The sequence below is a fragment of the Neopelma chrysocephalum genome, unplaced genomic scaffold (assembly GCF_003984885.1).
Source record: "Neopelma chrysocephalum unplaced genomic scaffold, ASM398488v2 Primary Assembly neopelma1_101, whole genome shotgun sequence".
Classification (NCBI taxonomy): domain Eukaryota; kingdom Metazoa; phylum Chordata; class Aves; order Passeriformes; family Pipridae; genus Neopelma; species Neopelma chrysocephalum.
This window is the reverse complement of record NW_020897764.1, coordinates 3106146-3122121: the sequence shown is the minus strand read 5'-3', so window position 1 is coordinate 3122121 and position 15976 is coordinate 3106146. Positions and strand designations below refer to the sequence as shown.

General features: G+C 48.3%; 1 protein-coding gene across 1 annotated transcript; it reads right to left on the bottom strand.

Annotated features, from left to right (window-relative positions):
* Positions 1-5225: 5225 nt before the first annotated feature.
* MYD88 (MYD88, innate immune signal transduction adaptor) lies at positions 5226-15050 on the bottom strand. Its single transcript, XM_027695549.1, has 5 exons — positions 14680-15050; positions 10266-10397; positions 8358-8538; positions 7735-7826; positions 5226-6142 (listed from the first exon to the last, which is right to left on the bottom strand). Exons 1-5 carry the CDS (start codon positions 15029-15031, stop codon positions 5988-5990), a joined length of 912 nt encoding a protein of 303 aa, XP_027551350.1. The 5' UTR covers positions 15032-15050; the 3' UTR covers positions 5226-5987.
* Positions 15051-15976: the final 926 nt, after the last annotated feature.

Genomic DNA, 15976 nt, shown 5'->3' with positions numbered 1-15976 from the left:
GCTGAGATGTTGACATTTTAAGGCCAATGTCCATTTTATTCCTCATCTCGAAGCACTTTAAATCTCATTTCCCTGTATATTTCACTGGGAGGGGTTGTGTCTCTGCCAAGCGCTGCCAAAAATCAAACACTAAATCTTTCATGATTCAGTCATTTTGGAGCAGTCACCCAGATTTCTGAACACTTTTGAAAATACTGCTGTAAAGGGTCTGCCATGGATCTGGTGGGACAGGGAATGGCATGTGGACCTCCAGGTTTGCTTTCCCAGTTTTTCCCCTCTTGAGTGGTATTTATTTTCTGAGGGAACAGCCCATGCACTGGCACATGAGCAGTTAAGCACCTCAGGACTCGCAGCTCGTACATCTCGTTCTGCTGACACAGACAGAAGGCGAACACAGCTGAAGATTAGAGCCAGAAAAATGCTGCAAAAACTTTGTGAAAGTTCACTTCATCCTAACCCCACATTTGCCTGAACATATTTCCCATGAGTTCCTAACTGTGGCATCCTAAAGAGTGGATGAACACCCATTTTGTCACCTCATGACTTTGATTTCATTGACAAACCAGGGAAGATTGGTAGCTTTGAGACAGCACATTCTCCCTGGGCTTGGAGCAAGGGTTCTCCTCCTCCTGGTCTTGCACCACATTACCTGCTGCCTCTTCCTCAGAGCCCTCCTGTTCCCTCACCACAGGTGAAGGAGCAGCCATTCCCTTAGGAGCCACTGCACCTTTCTCTGGGGCTGGTTCCCAGCCAGGCACACTGCTTTGCTCTTTCCCTGCGGGAATGCATGGAAGGGCTGAGAGCTCTACGAAATCTGTCCAGTCCAGGGAGAGTTTGGATGCTTAGCTGTTGAGGAAACCCTGGCACGTTCCTCCCAGTGCCTCTGTGCTACCAGCCCTCTGCCACCTGCCTCCTCACTGGGGGTTCTCTGTGTTTGCTGGGAAGGGGAGGCTTGAAAGCACAGGATGGAACAGCCGTGCTTTCCTTGGGCTCGGCCCCACACACTTGGCATTGTCCCATTCTGGAGGGTGGTGGGAAGGCCAGGTAGAAATAGGAGGAGGAAAAATTTCCAAGCAACCTTTTGTAGAGAGACTTAGTTAAGTGTTTCATGGCCAGTGCAGAAATTGTTCCCTCCTTCCAGTTCAGCCCCACCAAAACCCAACCTAAGCAAGACTAGGAATTGGGGAAATGGGAATCAAAACCGCTCCGTTGCCTGCCAGGCAGAAGAAAATCTGGCTGCAGCTGCTGAAACCTCCATGCTTTGAGCTGCAGGGATACATCCCATCCTTTTGTGGAAACCATCTTATGCAGCTGAGATAGAAGAAACCACTGCCTAGTGGGCATGGGCAGCCCCAACCTCTGCCATGGCAGGAGTGGCTTTATCAGCAGGAATGGCAGGAGGGAAAGGCACTGCTAAGCCGGGCTCTGCTATGGAACAGAAAATGCATTGTTTGTAAATCAGACTTTGGAACAGCTTAAGACTTAAACACACCTTCAGTTAATTAACCTTTTAACAGAGCAGCACAGCCCCAGAGCTAATACAACAATATTCAGTCCCATGACTGCAGATTTTGCTAGAAAACAAACAAATTTTCCAGGACTAGGCTGGATAGTGCTGATGAGGAAGTTGGGTTGGGTTCAAATTCATCTCAAAATTCTAGTGGGGATTCAAAAATGGTTGTAACACCTAGAGAAAATTAACTTTAGCAAAATATTTGTACACAGTACGTGTCATAAAGCCCCAAATGGTCTGAGAGATGCTCTTTAATAAGCTCTATGAGTGCGTTTCCCAGTAGTGTGAACCTTGTGGGGTTTGTTTTTTATTGCTTTATTAAAATATGTTTCCAGGATGCTCAAACAACATTTTTGTCAGCCATTTTTTGTGCACAATTACACTTTCTTCCCTATGCTAATTTTATCCCTGTAAATGTGCCCTCTTGGACCAAGCAGTGCCTCCATCATGGTAACACAACTGTTTTCATGTCAGTGTTAATGAAGGACGGAATTTGATCCTTTGAGGTCAGTACTTGACCTCTCACCCTCCATCTCTGGGGCTGAGAAGACTCTGCGGTGGTTACTGAGTTTCACCAGGTGAACATTGTCTTCCAGTAAACAAGGAAATAGCACCAACATTCCTGCACCAAAGTGAAACAGAGGACTGGGAATATTTCTTTGGCCCAAGAGGAATGACAGCTGGAAAAGAGCCGCTGCAACAGGACCCCCTGACCCCACCTGACTCAGAGCTGCGCTCGTGCTCAAATACGGGCAAGAATCATTAACTTCTCCAAATGGAACAGGGCAGTGGTGTAAAGCCACACTGGAAGTGATGGGATGCCAGCATTTCTAGGAGTGGGATTCTCCCAGCAGGCTGTTCTTGCCAGCAGTTTCTATCTAGAATATATCCAGGGATGGTTTCCATATCGCTGTCCATATGTTCACTCATTGTAGCCATAGCAGAGACACAACTTCATATGCTTTATAGGGAACATGGTCCTGCAAGTGGATTAGCGTGTAGCCCTTCTTGTTAGGAAGAGTAGCTCATCCCTGACCTCCAGGAATTCCTTCCAACCAACATTTCCGTGATTCAGTGATCCTTGGTCTTTTCCAGTGGCAGGGCCTTGGCCTGACAGCTGCTGGGTTTGTAAGTTATTTCCCTGGCTTGGACTGACTCCGAGCTAGAGGAAATAAAGCTGGCAGGATCCCCTGGATCCCTGCACTGCAGCATGTCCCTGCCAGGGCCTCCAGAAAGGGTGCAGAGCAGGAGTTAATGGCCCAAAATCCCAGGAGAATCCTGGCTCCATCCCCTCCAGCCTCCTGGGTACCAGAACTGAAGCAGATCCAGGACAGTGACAGACACAGACCACAAAGCCAAAAACGCGGTCTGGAGAGGAACCACACGTGTCTGAAGTACAACTCCTTGATAATTTTCCTCCTGGCATGACACAACTCTACCTCTCCCTGTCCCAGCACAGACAAAACCTCCCTGTTATGAAGGGAGTTATTTAGCCAAAGTTGAAGTTATTTAGCCAAAACATGAAAAAAAATACAGAACTATCCCGTATCATTCCTCACACTTCATTTTGAGACCCAATTTTATTCTCTGATGCCCAAGAAGGAGATTCAGCCTGCTGGATTTTCATTCTTTATTTTAAAATGTTTTCACAAGTAGCAAAAGTTTGTTCCTTTTAGAAGAAAACCCACAGAATCATTGACTATTTTCGGAATGGCTATAAACACGGATGCTTTGCCACAGATTTGTATCAGAATAGAAAGTAATATAAATATATAAGTCTGTATATAAAAATAAATGATTTGGTATTAACAGATCCAACTAGGACAATTTCAGTGGGGGACAGAGACAAAGTAGGAAAAAAAGTAACATCACAATTTTATAAATCCCTTTCTTAAAGGCTTTCAAGAATTTTGACCTTCCACTGAGCATGAAAGAGCTCATTGCCACAATATCCACATTTTGTATCATTCATGTCACACTTGAAGTTATCATGACAAGGCTGATATGAAAGTGTCAGAAGTGCATAAACTCTGGGGTTTACATAGAATAGGACACATATTAAAAGCATATTTTATGTTTTAGGGCTGTTACCTCACCTTACTCCAAAATGATTATTTTAGCCAGTAAGACAAATTTTAACTGCTTGAAATAAAGCAACAGTCCCACAGCAATAAGACTTGTCCGGTGTCTGAGCCAGGCAGAAAAAAAGGGCCAGGGCACCACGAGTAGGGTGGTAACAAGATCCCAACATCTTTCACCATTAACTGGAATATGGCATTTACCTACTGGAATTCAGAAGGTTTAGAAATTCAGCTCCTATTTTTGCTTTTATCTTCCAGAGCCAACATTTTCCCTGTCAGGTGATCACCACATCATCTATTACAAACGTCATTATTTTTCCTGCTGTTATTTTTCACTCATTTGCAACACGCCAGGTCCCAAACCAGCCACCGGGACTCAGGCAGGAGACACCACACCGGGTTCAAGCTGCCAAAATTCTCGCTGCTTTCGGCACAGCCTCCCCAAAAGAGGGTGCAGGGGGCAGAGGAAGAGAACCCACTCCCGTTTTCTGCATCCCGGACAAGGAGTCAGTGCCCAGCTGGCCCATCCCGGCCGTCTCTCCCCGTCCCACCCCGCAGATCCCTCTCAGGGAGCCAGCACGGGCCATGGCCTCCCTCTAGCGTCCACAGCTCCTCTGCCTCAGCTCCTCCCCAAACCAGCCACCAGAGCCCTTCCAGCTCTCCAGGCAAGCGGGATCTGGTTTGGTCCTGCGAGTAATGACCCATAATTGATGTTTATAGGCACACCAGAGTATGAGAATTCACCGAGCCCCGGAGCGCCCGGGGATCAAGCAGCCTCCTGAAACTCTCCTACAATTAACATTTAACGATTATGCAGAAAGCCCGAGGCAAGCAGCTGTCTCCACTTCTGCAGGAGAGGCCCGAGGGCAACAGGACATGAAGACAAACTATTTAGAACCCCCTCATCAGCTTAACTTTCCTCCTCCAGTGCCCACAGACTTCTCACTTGTTCTAGCAAGACAGAAAGGTGCAAATGTCACCTTGGCACGACGGCAGCAGTTATTTTTGCAGGAAAAAACATCCAGCTCGTGGGTTTATCTAAAAATGGCTCCCGATGCCAACGTGATGTGCGTGAAGGAGCTTCCCCGTGCTCAGGTCAAGGGCTGCTGCTGTCAGCCAGGAGGAACCAGCAGCAGCATCCCTGGGTAAAGGATCACTCACTGACAGGGTGGGTGGGGGAGAAGCAGGGGCATGTTTCTGTCTGTGCCTCAGCCCCGGTAATGCTTTAAAACAAATCTAAAATTAAAAAAACCCTAAAAATTACATTCAGATGTAACCTTAAAAATGTAAACTAGTAAAACATTAAGCTGTAAAATCAACATGAGTCAGTGGCTGAAGTAATGAACAAAGGGGCAGAGTTCAAGCAACTGCAGATACATAAGCAAAATTCCTCTCTTCCCCAATTTAAAAAGTAAATATTTACTGTAAATCTGTTTAATATACTGTGGCTTTAAAACACTCCTTTGGGCAGAACTCCTGACCCCCACCCTGGAGCACTGATGAGATCTACTAGTCATGGTGCAGGATTCAAGGCCAAGTCTAACAAGAAGAACAGTCTCAACATTGCTCCAAGCCTTAGTCACAGAAATACAGTAATTATTGTGGCAGTTAATTAAAATAGGCTCTTTCTGTTAATGTAACATTTGCCTTTATATTTTAAACAGCCCAATTTTCAATTTAATAGGCTATTCAATATTTATCCCTGTGCCTTTGAGGCATCCCAAAAGCTGCTGGGTTTTGGAAGGCTTTTAAAGGTGAAAGAATTTAAGATCTGGACCCACTGAGGTGCAGAGCTTGGTTCCTGGTCAAGTCAATGAGCAGCTGCAGCCCCTGCTTTGTGTAGTAAGGACTGTCACTGAAAATATGTATTTTAAGACTGAAGGCTCTATTGTAAACATTTAATAATATCTAGGAATATTAAATGTTGGTATAAGATCACAGAATTAAATGTGACCTGAACAGAGACAGACACGACCAATATGGTACAATCCCACCAGCCCCACATGTTACTGTAGCTTTTAAAACAATAGGAAATGCTTGTTTGACAAAGCCTGCAGTTTGAGGCACTGAGGCCTTGCTCAAGCTGACAACAGAGCCTTCCTGTATCAGACACTCGGTCTTTAAATGTGTATTGCCAGTATTTTCAGTGAAAGTGCTGACTGCACAAATGCTGGATGCTGCTGCTCACTGACTTAACCCAGAACACCCACACAGTTGCTCTATTTCCCCTCAGAATTATGAATAAGTGCTAGAGAAAGTTCTTTGTTCCCAAGCACGGATTGCAAGTATCCAGGTTCTGAAGTGGTGGAAGACCCTGTGTGAACGACATCCCCCCCAGTCCAAAGGCACATCCAGGGCAGGTCACAAGAGCACCCAGCTCTTGGGACTTTGCGTTATGGCAACATGAGGGATTTTGCCAGTCTCGTCCAGAACCATTTTTTGGTGCAAGGGTTGGTGTAATCACAGATCGTGATGAACCGCAAGATACTTGGAAACTCGTTCTTCATGGATTTGTACTTGACTGGGATCAGCCGTTTGCTACGAGCACCTGGAAGACAGGTCACACAGGCAGAGGTTACACAGAGCCACAGCTGGACCCAAATCCATTTCCTCCCCACCGTGGCACACACATCACCAGATCCAGGTTTGTTCCTGATTATGCTCTCGTTATACTGCAACCAGCTCTCACCCTGCAGAGCAAGTTTCAAATCCTGATTTGCTCAGGTTGCAGATGTTCCCCAGCCAAGGGGCTGCGAGGAATCCCCCTGCTAACATGAGCTGCTGGTTTGGAGGCACCATGAGATGAGAACCTCTCCCTGCACCTGCTGCTGCTTAAAAGGAGCAGACCTTGTGCAGAGGAACTCCTCCCCTTGTAGTTCTCCACAGGGACTCCTGCCATCACCTGCACTGTGCTGCTCAGATGTCACTGAGACCTGGATAAGGCAAATAACCAAGATTTCTTAACTGCAGCAGATGCTGGAGTAACCCATGGAGCTCCCAGAACCTGCCACCAAACCCTTCTGTGCAGTAGTAACACCCCACACAAACAGGTGAATCTGTGAGTTCTCCAGGCCTGTATTTACACACATTTTCACTGGCAGAGTCATTCCATTCAGATGGAACTTCTCTTCTAATGGAAGGTGTGATGCCCACAAGAAACTGGGGAAGAACTAAAAGGACTTTGCTACAAATCTTAGCGACTGGGGGCTGATGCAACGTGCTGGGGCTGTTCAGTGGATTACTGCCATCATATGAAATTGTTGTGTCAAGGAAGATGCAGCTAATTCCCAGTTCTGCCACTGGCTTCCAGTCTAACCCCTGGCATGTCATTTATAATACCATGTCGGATGCCTTATCTAGAAAAGAGACTTGAGGTGCAGACACTCCTCCTGATATTAGATATCCTCCATACTATTAGGCTGGGCTGCACTTACTCCCCAGCAACATAAACAAGTGTAGAATAACTAGTGGTTAGAGAAGGGCAATCAGAACAAACCTGACAGAAGTAAATTGGTGGGTTTTCAATTCAGAACAAAATATATAAAAAATTTTCCAACCTAAATTGAACACTCGTTCCATATTTTATTTAACCTATCCACAACACTCAAAGATCTTTACAAAAATCATAGAATCATGGAATGGTTTGGGTTGGAAGAGAGCTTAAAGATCATCTAGTTCCACACCCCCTGCCATGGGCAGGGACACCTTCCACTAGACCAGGTTGCTCAGAGCCCCATCCAGTCTGGCCTTGAAATCTGCATGTCCATTACGTGACACCCTATTTCCAGCATTTACTCACACCCTAAATTTACTGTAACACTTTTCTCTTCAGTAGCGAATTTCCCTGTATGGATCTCAAAGCCCTTCACAGGCCTGACATGCAGCTCTGACATCTCCGGGGCAGGCAGCATTATCCCACTGACAGCTGGAGCACTGCAGCACAGGCAGCTCCTCGCTCACAGTCACGTGGAAGGTCAACAGCAGGGCAAGGGATTGAGCCCAGGTCCCTGCCTGCACAACCAAAGTATGAAGCCAGTCAGTTCCAATGGTACAGAGCCCACTGACCTCAGATGCTTCAGATGTCCCTGCACTGAAAATAATAACGTGCAATTGTAAATGGGAGCATTTGTGAGACCTTACCTGGGGAAAGACTAAGAGCAAATTTGGTCTGGAAATCACATTCATCGCTTTCCAGGTAATCATCTGAAATGACAACCACCATCCTCCGACACCTGGAGATGAAGAGTCAGGGGAAAAAAAGATAAAAATGTCAAAGGAGATGGTTCTCGTTCTCATGGATAGAAGCACGTACTGCTCTGAATTGCTCTGCTGGAGAAGGCCCTGGCAGCTGTGTTCCAGCAGGAATTAGAGCAGGAATTAGAGCAGGAACGACTGACAGACAGATAGCGACGTTACACACAAAAACCTGATTACAGGTAACAGTCATATACCAAAAAATGAGGAAACAGCAAAGTCCAGATTGTCTGTGCAACCTTCATGTGACCCTCTGTCTATATATAACAAATAAGACCAAGAAAAGTGATCAAACATAAGCAGCATCACTAGAGCAGCACCTCCCTCTACACAGTGTATCAACATGTTGGGGAATGCTCGAGTCTTGAGCCAAGAGCATAAAACAAACCCCACAAAGACATTCTTGTGGATTTTTGCTGTTTCACTGGCACCACACCGCAGACATCAGGGTAAACTGACTGTGATGTTCCATTACACCCAGCTGGCCCCAACAGCCACGGCTCACTTACCTCCTCTCTATAAGTTCTCCACTGATGGACCACACACAGCTTCCTGGCAAGACATCCCGATCAAATACACAGAGCTTCAGTTTGAACTCTGTTTGCTCCAGCTCCCTGATCATCTCCTGGACAAACTGCAGGTCTTTCTGACAGTAGCAGATGAAGGCATCAAATATCTCTGTTCCGCTCCCTGAAACCATTAAAAATGTAGCTGTCATCTCCTGCTAGAAATGGAGTTCACTCCTCTAGTGAGCTTTCACAAGCTCCCACAGACTTTGACTCAGAATCAGCAGCTCTGACAGACAAGCTCTGGCCAAACTTGTGAAGGTAATTTAACATTTTATTACACCAGCTGCCCTTCAGCCCAGACTCCTGTCCCTAACAGGGCTGGCAGGAGGTAAAACACGTCTGTGCCCCGACTGCTTCCACCAGCCAGGCTGTTCACATACACCCACACTGGCTGGCAGCGCTCAGGGAAGGGCAGCTGAGATGCAGACAGGCAAAATCTGTGGAGGTAATAACATCCAGCCACAGGGAGACAAATGGGAGGGAGTCTGTGAAAAGCTGGAGGGAGCAGAGTACCCCAGAGGATGCAACTCAGAGCCCCAGCGCTCTGGGATTTCACTGGGGGTCAGACATCTAAAATATCCTCGTGGCTCCAGGTCCTCGTTCTCTAGTTCAGCTCACAGAGATTCAAACTTTCCAACCAAAACCTTCCTGCAGGCCCTTCATCCAGCAATGTCCTGCCATACACTGTCCATGGAGCTACAGGGTCAACCTTGAAATCTGGAACCTGCCACTTTTATGGCTAAGATGTAAGACCTGGGTACCTGAAGTCGTATCCTAAGTAAATTGGCCTGTTTTCCAATTACACTAATGGCTGGCAGCTCTTGTTTATTTAGCAGTTATCTAAATATTAAACTGCTGCATTCTAAGGGCAATGTCTCTCATAATTAAGCACCTTAATACTGCTGGATATCTTCCCGCCGTGTTACTTTTTTTCCCATATCAATGTCACTACAGATATTTTCAATTTTTTATCCCAGTTAAAGCCTACCACAGTGAAAAATAGGTCAGAGACTCTAAAAGCTGCTGAGGAAAGTATCAACCCGGCAGGCAGATCCAGCCCAAGATGCATCCAGTGAAGCAGAAGGGGAATGTCTGCCAGGTCAGTCAAACTGAGGGTGCTGCTGGAGGGGCACGGCGCTAACCTGGGGGTCACATCAGCCAAAGCTGCCATGTACAAACACCAGCACATTGGTCTGTGGACATTTGGGGAGGGTTAATGATGTCCCCACCCCGAAGGGGGCCAGGCTGGCCAGCACACACACGTGTGCACACACATGGCTGCACACGCAGGGCTGCACGTGGTGGCACATGCACGTGGCTGCCCAGGCAGAGCTGCACACACAGACCAGCAACACACACACACACAGAGACACACACACAGAACTGGATTTCCTCTCTCTGCCCACTTCACACCCAGCCCTACTTTAAACCCGCTTCCTTTTCAGTCAAGGTGGTTCCACCTGCCAAAGGCAGAGGAGAGAAATCAGCTCTGACGTTCCTCCCCCCGGACTCCAACCCCCTGAGCTTTCAGCAGCTGCTCTGCGCCAGGCTGGGCTAAGGGACATGTTCCTGGGAAGTCTCCTCTCTATACATGTCCAGTGGCTCTGTGCCAGCCTGTTCCTGGGTATGGCATTCCCCACGGTTGCTTTTCCTCTCTGCTCTAGGAAAAAGGAAAAATGAAAATGCCCCGCGACTACCAGGCAAAGGATTCCGGTCTGGGTTATTAAAAATCATGGGTGGAATGAAAGCAAACAGGTTTTCTGCACTTCTCAAGGGGATCTGCAACAGCTGAAGGCCATCCCCACACGAGGCATGAGGCCTTCCAGCAATGGAACCATGGGCACTTACCGTACGGATCGTCCCTGATGGTGATGCCCATCAGTTCCGAGGTCTTTGGCACGCTGCTGTCTACTGCTGGCACTTGAAGAGGCTGGTTGGCCTGCTCCTGCTTCCTCTGCAAGTACTTCCTACAGTCCTCCTCTGCAAAAACACATAACCAAGGCAAGAGGCTCCTGTGATGTGGGTTTACACTGCTGGTGTTCATTAAAAAAGGAATAGCCATTTCATGGATCAGGGATATTAGAGGGAAATCCCCTCTCCGTTTTTTTGGTACGTAGAATTCCTCTTATCCCTTTCTGAACTTCTTGATGATGCCTCCACTACCTCCTCTAGCAATTAATTCCTGAAGGTCACTCTTGCTGTCTAAAGAAATGCTTCCTTTTACTTGTTTTAAACCAATCTCCTCCTATTACCCTTGGTTCTAGTGTACCCCAGTACACCTTTAACAGCAGGCATCAGGCACAGAGCAGCTCCCAAATCTGCTGCCTGCTCTCATTGTTGTGCATTTTGGAGAATGTAAAAATCACAAAATAGCTGGGGAGGATTCTCAATTAAAAGTCTTCACAGTGTAAATGTCTTCTCTCAAATAACAGACAAGAGGAAATGGCCTCAATTTGTGCCAGGGGAGGTTTAGGTTGGATATTAGGGAAAAATTCTTCACTGAAAGGGTGGTCAGGCATTGGAACAGGCTGCCCAGGGAAGTGGTGGAATCGCCATCCCTGGAGGTATTTAAAAGACGTGTAGATGTGGCACTTGGGGACATGGTTTAGAGGTGGCCTTGGCAGTGCTGGGTTAATGGTTGGACTCAATCATCTTGGAGGTCTTTTCCAACCTCTTTAGCAACTCTCTGCAGACACAGGAGCTGATTCACACCCTTGGCCTTTGTCAGCCACGACAACTGCAGGTGACAAGGAGTATCTACACTCACCACACACAGGAGGACACTAAAATTTTAAGGAGCCCCTGAAACAGCTTTTATGTTGTGCAACACCTACAGGGGATCCTCTTATCCAAGGCACATTGGGTGTGTACCCCACTCTGGGGTAACTGAAGGGCAAAGTCCTGTCACAGTCCCTGCTGTGAACTTCCCAATCAGGACAGTGACGGACACAGATCTACTATGAACAGACTTGGTTTAAAAATAAATGATAAATCTAAATGTTAAATCTTTGGAGAAGCAAAAAGAAACCCTGCAGCCTCTTCTATTCTGCAATTACAGAAGAACTGAAAGTAAAAGGAGATTTGAAACCAGGAATTAAGAAAAAGATAAAACTCTCTAGAGCCTTTGCCTTTGCTTAAGATTAAAACAAAAACCTCAATAAGTATTAATCAGGAAACTTCTGATCACTCAGAGGGTTTGGCTGGCACAGCTGCAGAGCTCATGGTGCAACAGCAGAGTAGAGGATCCCTGATCAGCATGAGCAGGTCTGCAGGAGGCCCATCCTGAGGCTCCATCCCCTGCTTCTGTCTCAGCTTTGCATCTCGTGACTGGATTATCTCCAATCTAATAAGGCTCAGATCTGATCAAGGCTTTTCCTGAGGCTGAGGCATTCCCAATCTGCCTTTCTCCTCCCCCCTGCCTCCCCAGTCCTGCAGGGGGAAGAACCAGCCACATTCCTTACCAGCCAGAAGGTTCAGATTTCAGGTCTTCCCTCACTAAACTCAAATTCAGGCCCCACCTGAGGCCTGTCAGGTAACTCAGTGTCTTTGAAATCATGATTGAAGCCACTCTGAATTTGCCAATGGGTTCAGCAATCATAGGTTTATTTTAAGTGCAAACTGGGGGCCCTATGGCACTGCAGCTACCAAGAGGTCCCATGAGGCTGTAGGGACCAAAGGCATTCACTGATTTGGGATGGATCAGTTCCCCAGCTGGAAACAGCACCTGATTGTACAGATTAATGAGAGTAAACAAAGATCAGGGATGACTTTGGGACTGTAAAGATAAGGGATGCTACACAACAAAACCAAGTAGCAAGAAACTCCTCCAAGATAAACTGTCCCACTCCACCCAGCACCTAACCAGGCTTTATGTTCCTTAAACAGTCAAAGAAAAGCCTGAAGTATTGGAACAAAAGAATAAAAACATGAAACCTAAAGAGCAAAATGAGTAGCATGATGAGAAGACAGAGAAAACAGACCAAGTAACTGTCAGTCAGGAAAGCAGCATTTTTATAACAGGTCAAGGCAGAAACAAAAATCATTGAGCTTCAGCAGGAAAGAGCACAAACCTATTGAAGCAAAGAGCTTTAGGCACCTAAAGATGATTGTACAGCAAAATAAGCTGCTGAGGAAGATCACAGTTAGGGCAGAGCTGCTGGGACATCAACACTGATGTCTTCTGATCCTGAGCTGGACCCCACTGCAGGAGTCCCAGCTGTGCACACAAAGATGCCCCTGGCATCAGGAAATACCATGCACAAGAGCGCACGAAACTGTCCATTTCCTTTCCTTTTATGAGTAAATACCTTCAACTTCTGCAAGAGCTCTGAGCACCAGCACAAGATCACAGGCCCTCACTGCAGCCCTCACCCAAAAACAACAGCAGAGAGGAACGGCCAATTGTTCAGACTGAGGGTCCATCTGCCTCAAGCACCATCCTGTCTCAAGCACTGCACAAAACCAGATGTCTAGGGGGGACCATAAGAATAAAATAAGCTTACAGAGATATTTCCCTAAAATAATTTATCTTTTAGGTATAATCTACAATCTATTTTTTATAATCTAATTTTTGGACGATTTAGAGGTAAGTTAGTGGGTCTTTTTCCCAATAATTTATCTGTCTCCTCTTATCAGTGTGACCTAACTCTGGGCAAAACTTGTGACTTTCCTGCACCCCAGGTTCCTCCCACTCCTTCTGCTGGAGTCTATTCCGGCTCTGACAAAGCCCATCCACCACAATTCCTTCCATGGGCCAAATCATGAGCTCAGGGCCAGAGCCACCCTTAGTGATCCCAACATTTTTGTGAAGCCCCAGCTCTCTTGCACACCTGGAAGCCTCCCCTAATTTGTTAGGAAACTCTGATCAGCGGATCACAAAGCACTGATGCTTTTGTTTTTCCCAAAACCTGGTCTTTAGACTATGTTCTTAAGTAGGAAGAACCACAGGAGCAAAGGGAAGTCCTCCACCACTTCTTGATCAGGCTCTCTACAGTGATGGATTTCTACATCTTCCTTTATCTCTGTGAGTAACAGGAAGCGAGATTTATTACTTCCTTATCGTTAACCCAGTAAATGCTATTGTACAACACAGGAGTCTCTGGCTTTGGAAGTCCTTTGGCAAAAAAATTCCCCTTCTGATAACAGATGGCTTCCCTCCAAATTTCTCTGATCGCAAAGAGTATGAAGAGCCTATAAGGAAAAGCTTACCAAAACAGCACAAGGGCCTTATACTTCTCACTGACCCACCCCAATTTTTTCAGTTTGCATGGAAACTTTTTTCCCCCCGACATTATCCAGTTCCACACATCCCTCACCTCCCCCAGCAAATATCTTCCTATCACACTATATCCAGGCATTATAATTTTCACACTGTCTGGTGTCAGTGCAAGCTGTCTCCTGGCTGACCTGGCCCAAAGCATCCTTTGACACACAGAAACTTTATTACTGAAGGTTTGGGATAAGATGGGGCTTCAGGTCACTTTGCACTTATCTCCTGGAAGCTACACGAGGCTCCTGTGAATCCCAGAATGGTTTGGGTTGGAAGGGGCCTCAAAGATCATCTCATTCCAAGCCCTCTGCTGTGGGCAGGGACACCTTCCACAATCCCAGGTTGCTCAGAGCCTCATCCAGTGTGGCCTTGAACACTTCCAGGGATGGGGCATCACAGCTTCTCTGGGCAACGTGTGCCAGGGCCTCACCACCCTCACAGGGAAGAATTTCTTCCTAATATCTAATCTAATATCTTAATATCTTAATATCTAATCTAAATCTCTCCTGTTTTAGTTTAAAACCATTCCCCCTTATCCTGTCACTATCCATCCATGCAAGAAGTCCCTCTCTCCTTCTCCTCTTTTTTATAAGCCCTCTTTACGTACTGGAAGGGGCTCTAAGGTCTCCCTGCAGGCTGAATATCCCCAGCTCTCCCACCCCGTCTCCATAGCCGAGGTGGTCCAACCCTCAGAGCATCCCCGCGGCCCTCGTGAAAACACCGAGGATGTCACTCCACAGCCTGGAAAGGGCTTTTCTTTAAAAACTGCGTGAATTGAGTGAAATTTGTTTCTTAACATCACCTCCCCGGTCAGAGCAGCAAAGACGGGCAGGAGCAGCAAAGACGGGCAGGAGCAGCATCCCCTCCCTACGAGGCATCACGGAAGCAGTACCGGTCCCACTGCCGGACCAGCGCCGGGATCCCCGGGGCCGTCCCGGTCTGCCCCGCTCTCCCCGTCCCCTCCCCGGCGCTCTCCCGTCCCGGGCTCCTCACCCACGCTGCCGGACAGGTCCATCAGCACATCATCGCGACCCAAGCGCCGCAGCACGTCCAGGAGCTGCCCCACGGTGGCACCGCCGGGGCAGCGCCCCGGCCACTCCTCCAGCAGCGCGGCCGTGGGGTCGGGCAGCCCCTCCAGCCGCCGGATCTCCAGGAAGCCGCATCCCAGCGCCTCCGCCAGCGCCGTCCAGTCGGCGGCCGCGGCCGCCCGCGGGTTGAGGTAGAGCCCGAGGCGGCGGCGGACGCCGTAGTTGAGCGCTACCAGGGGCACGGCGTGCAGGTCCAGCGGGACGGGGATGGAGATCGGGCTGGAGCCGGGGCCGGGCTCCGCCGGGGCCTTGGCCATGGCCGTGCCGCTCCCCGAACTTCCCCTTCCCGGCACTTTCGCTTCCCGGCTCGCCCCGCCTCCCTCCTCCCGCCCCCGCCGGGCTCTGCCCGCCCGCCCGCGGGGTGCGCGGCCGGGACGGGGCTTGGGCAGCAGCAGTGGGGGCAGCGGGACTGCTGTGCCCTGTGCTCGGCACTGGCGAGGCCACACTCCCAGCCCTGTGTCCGGTTCAATTCGGGAAGGACACTGAGGTGCTGGAGCAGGTCCAGAGAAGGGCATCGAAGCTGGGGAAGGGTCTGGAGCGGGCTGGGGGAAGAGTGGCTGGGAAGCTGCCCAGTGGGAAAAGACCTGGAAGTGCTGGTTGACAGTAACTGAACATGAGCCAGGTGCGCCCAGGTGGGCAAGACAGGCAGTGACATCCACTGGCTTGTATCAGGAATAGTGTGGCCAGCAGGACCAGGGAAGTGATTCTGTCCCTGTACTCAGCATGGCTGAGGCACCTCCAGTCCTGTGTGCACTTCTGGGCCCCTCACAAGAAGAAAGCCATTGAGGTGCTGGAGCAGGTCCAGAGAAGAGCAAGGAGCTGGTAGAGGGTCTTGAGCACAAATCCTACGAGGACAGGCTGAGGGAGCTTCTCCAGCTGTTTAGCCTGGAGAAGAAGAGGCTCAGGGGAGACCTTCTCGCTCTCTACAACTCCCTGACAGGAGGTTGTAGCCTGGTGGGGGTCGGTCTCTTCTCCCAGGCAAATAGTGACAGGACAAGAAGCCCAATGGATCCCTAGTGGTAATAAATCCAGAGCCACGTCCCATCTTTGGGGGTCAAAGTTGGGGGGACCTGGGCTGCCCTCAGGTGAGAGTGCTCCACGACAGTACAAATACTGCCATCTCCAAATTTTCAGACTCTTCCAGCAAGTAAAACATTCTGCATAAAAATAAAATTATACAAAAATGGCCAGGGAACCATTTT

Bases quoted from the DNA above. Each gene is read 5' to 3' on its own strand.
- MYD88 (XM_027695549.1), bottom strand. From the start codon at position 15,031: ATGGCCAAGGCCCCGGCGGAGCCCGGCCCCGGCTCCAGCCCGATCTCC. The intron at 10,398-14,679 runs GTGAGGAGCCCG...GTGTTTTTGCAG, and splicing joins GGACCTGTCCGGCAGCGTGG to AGGAGGACTGTAGGAAGTAC. The intron at 8,539-10,265 runs GTAAGTGCCCAT...TAATGGTTTCAG, and splicing joins CATCAGGGACGATCCGTACG to GGAGCGGAACAGAGATATTT.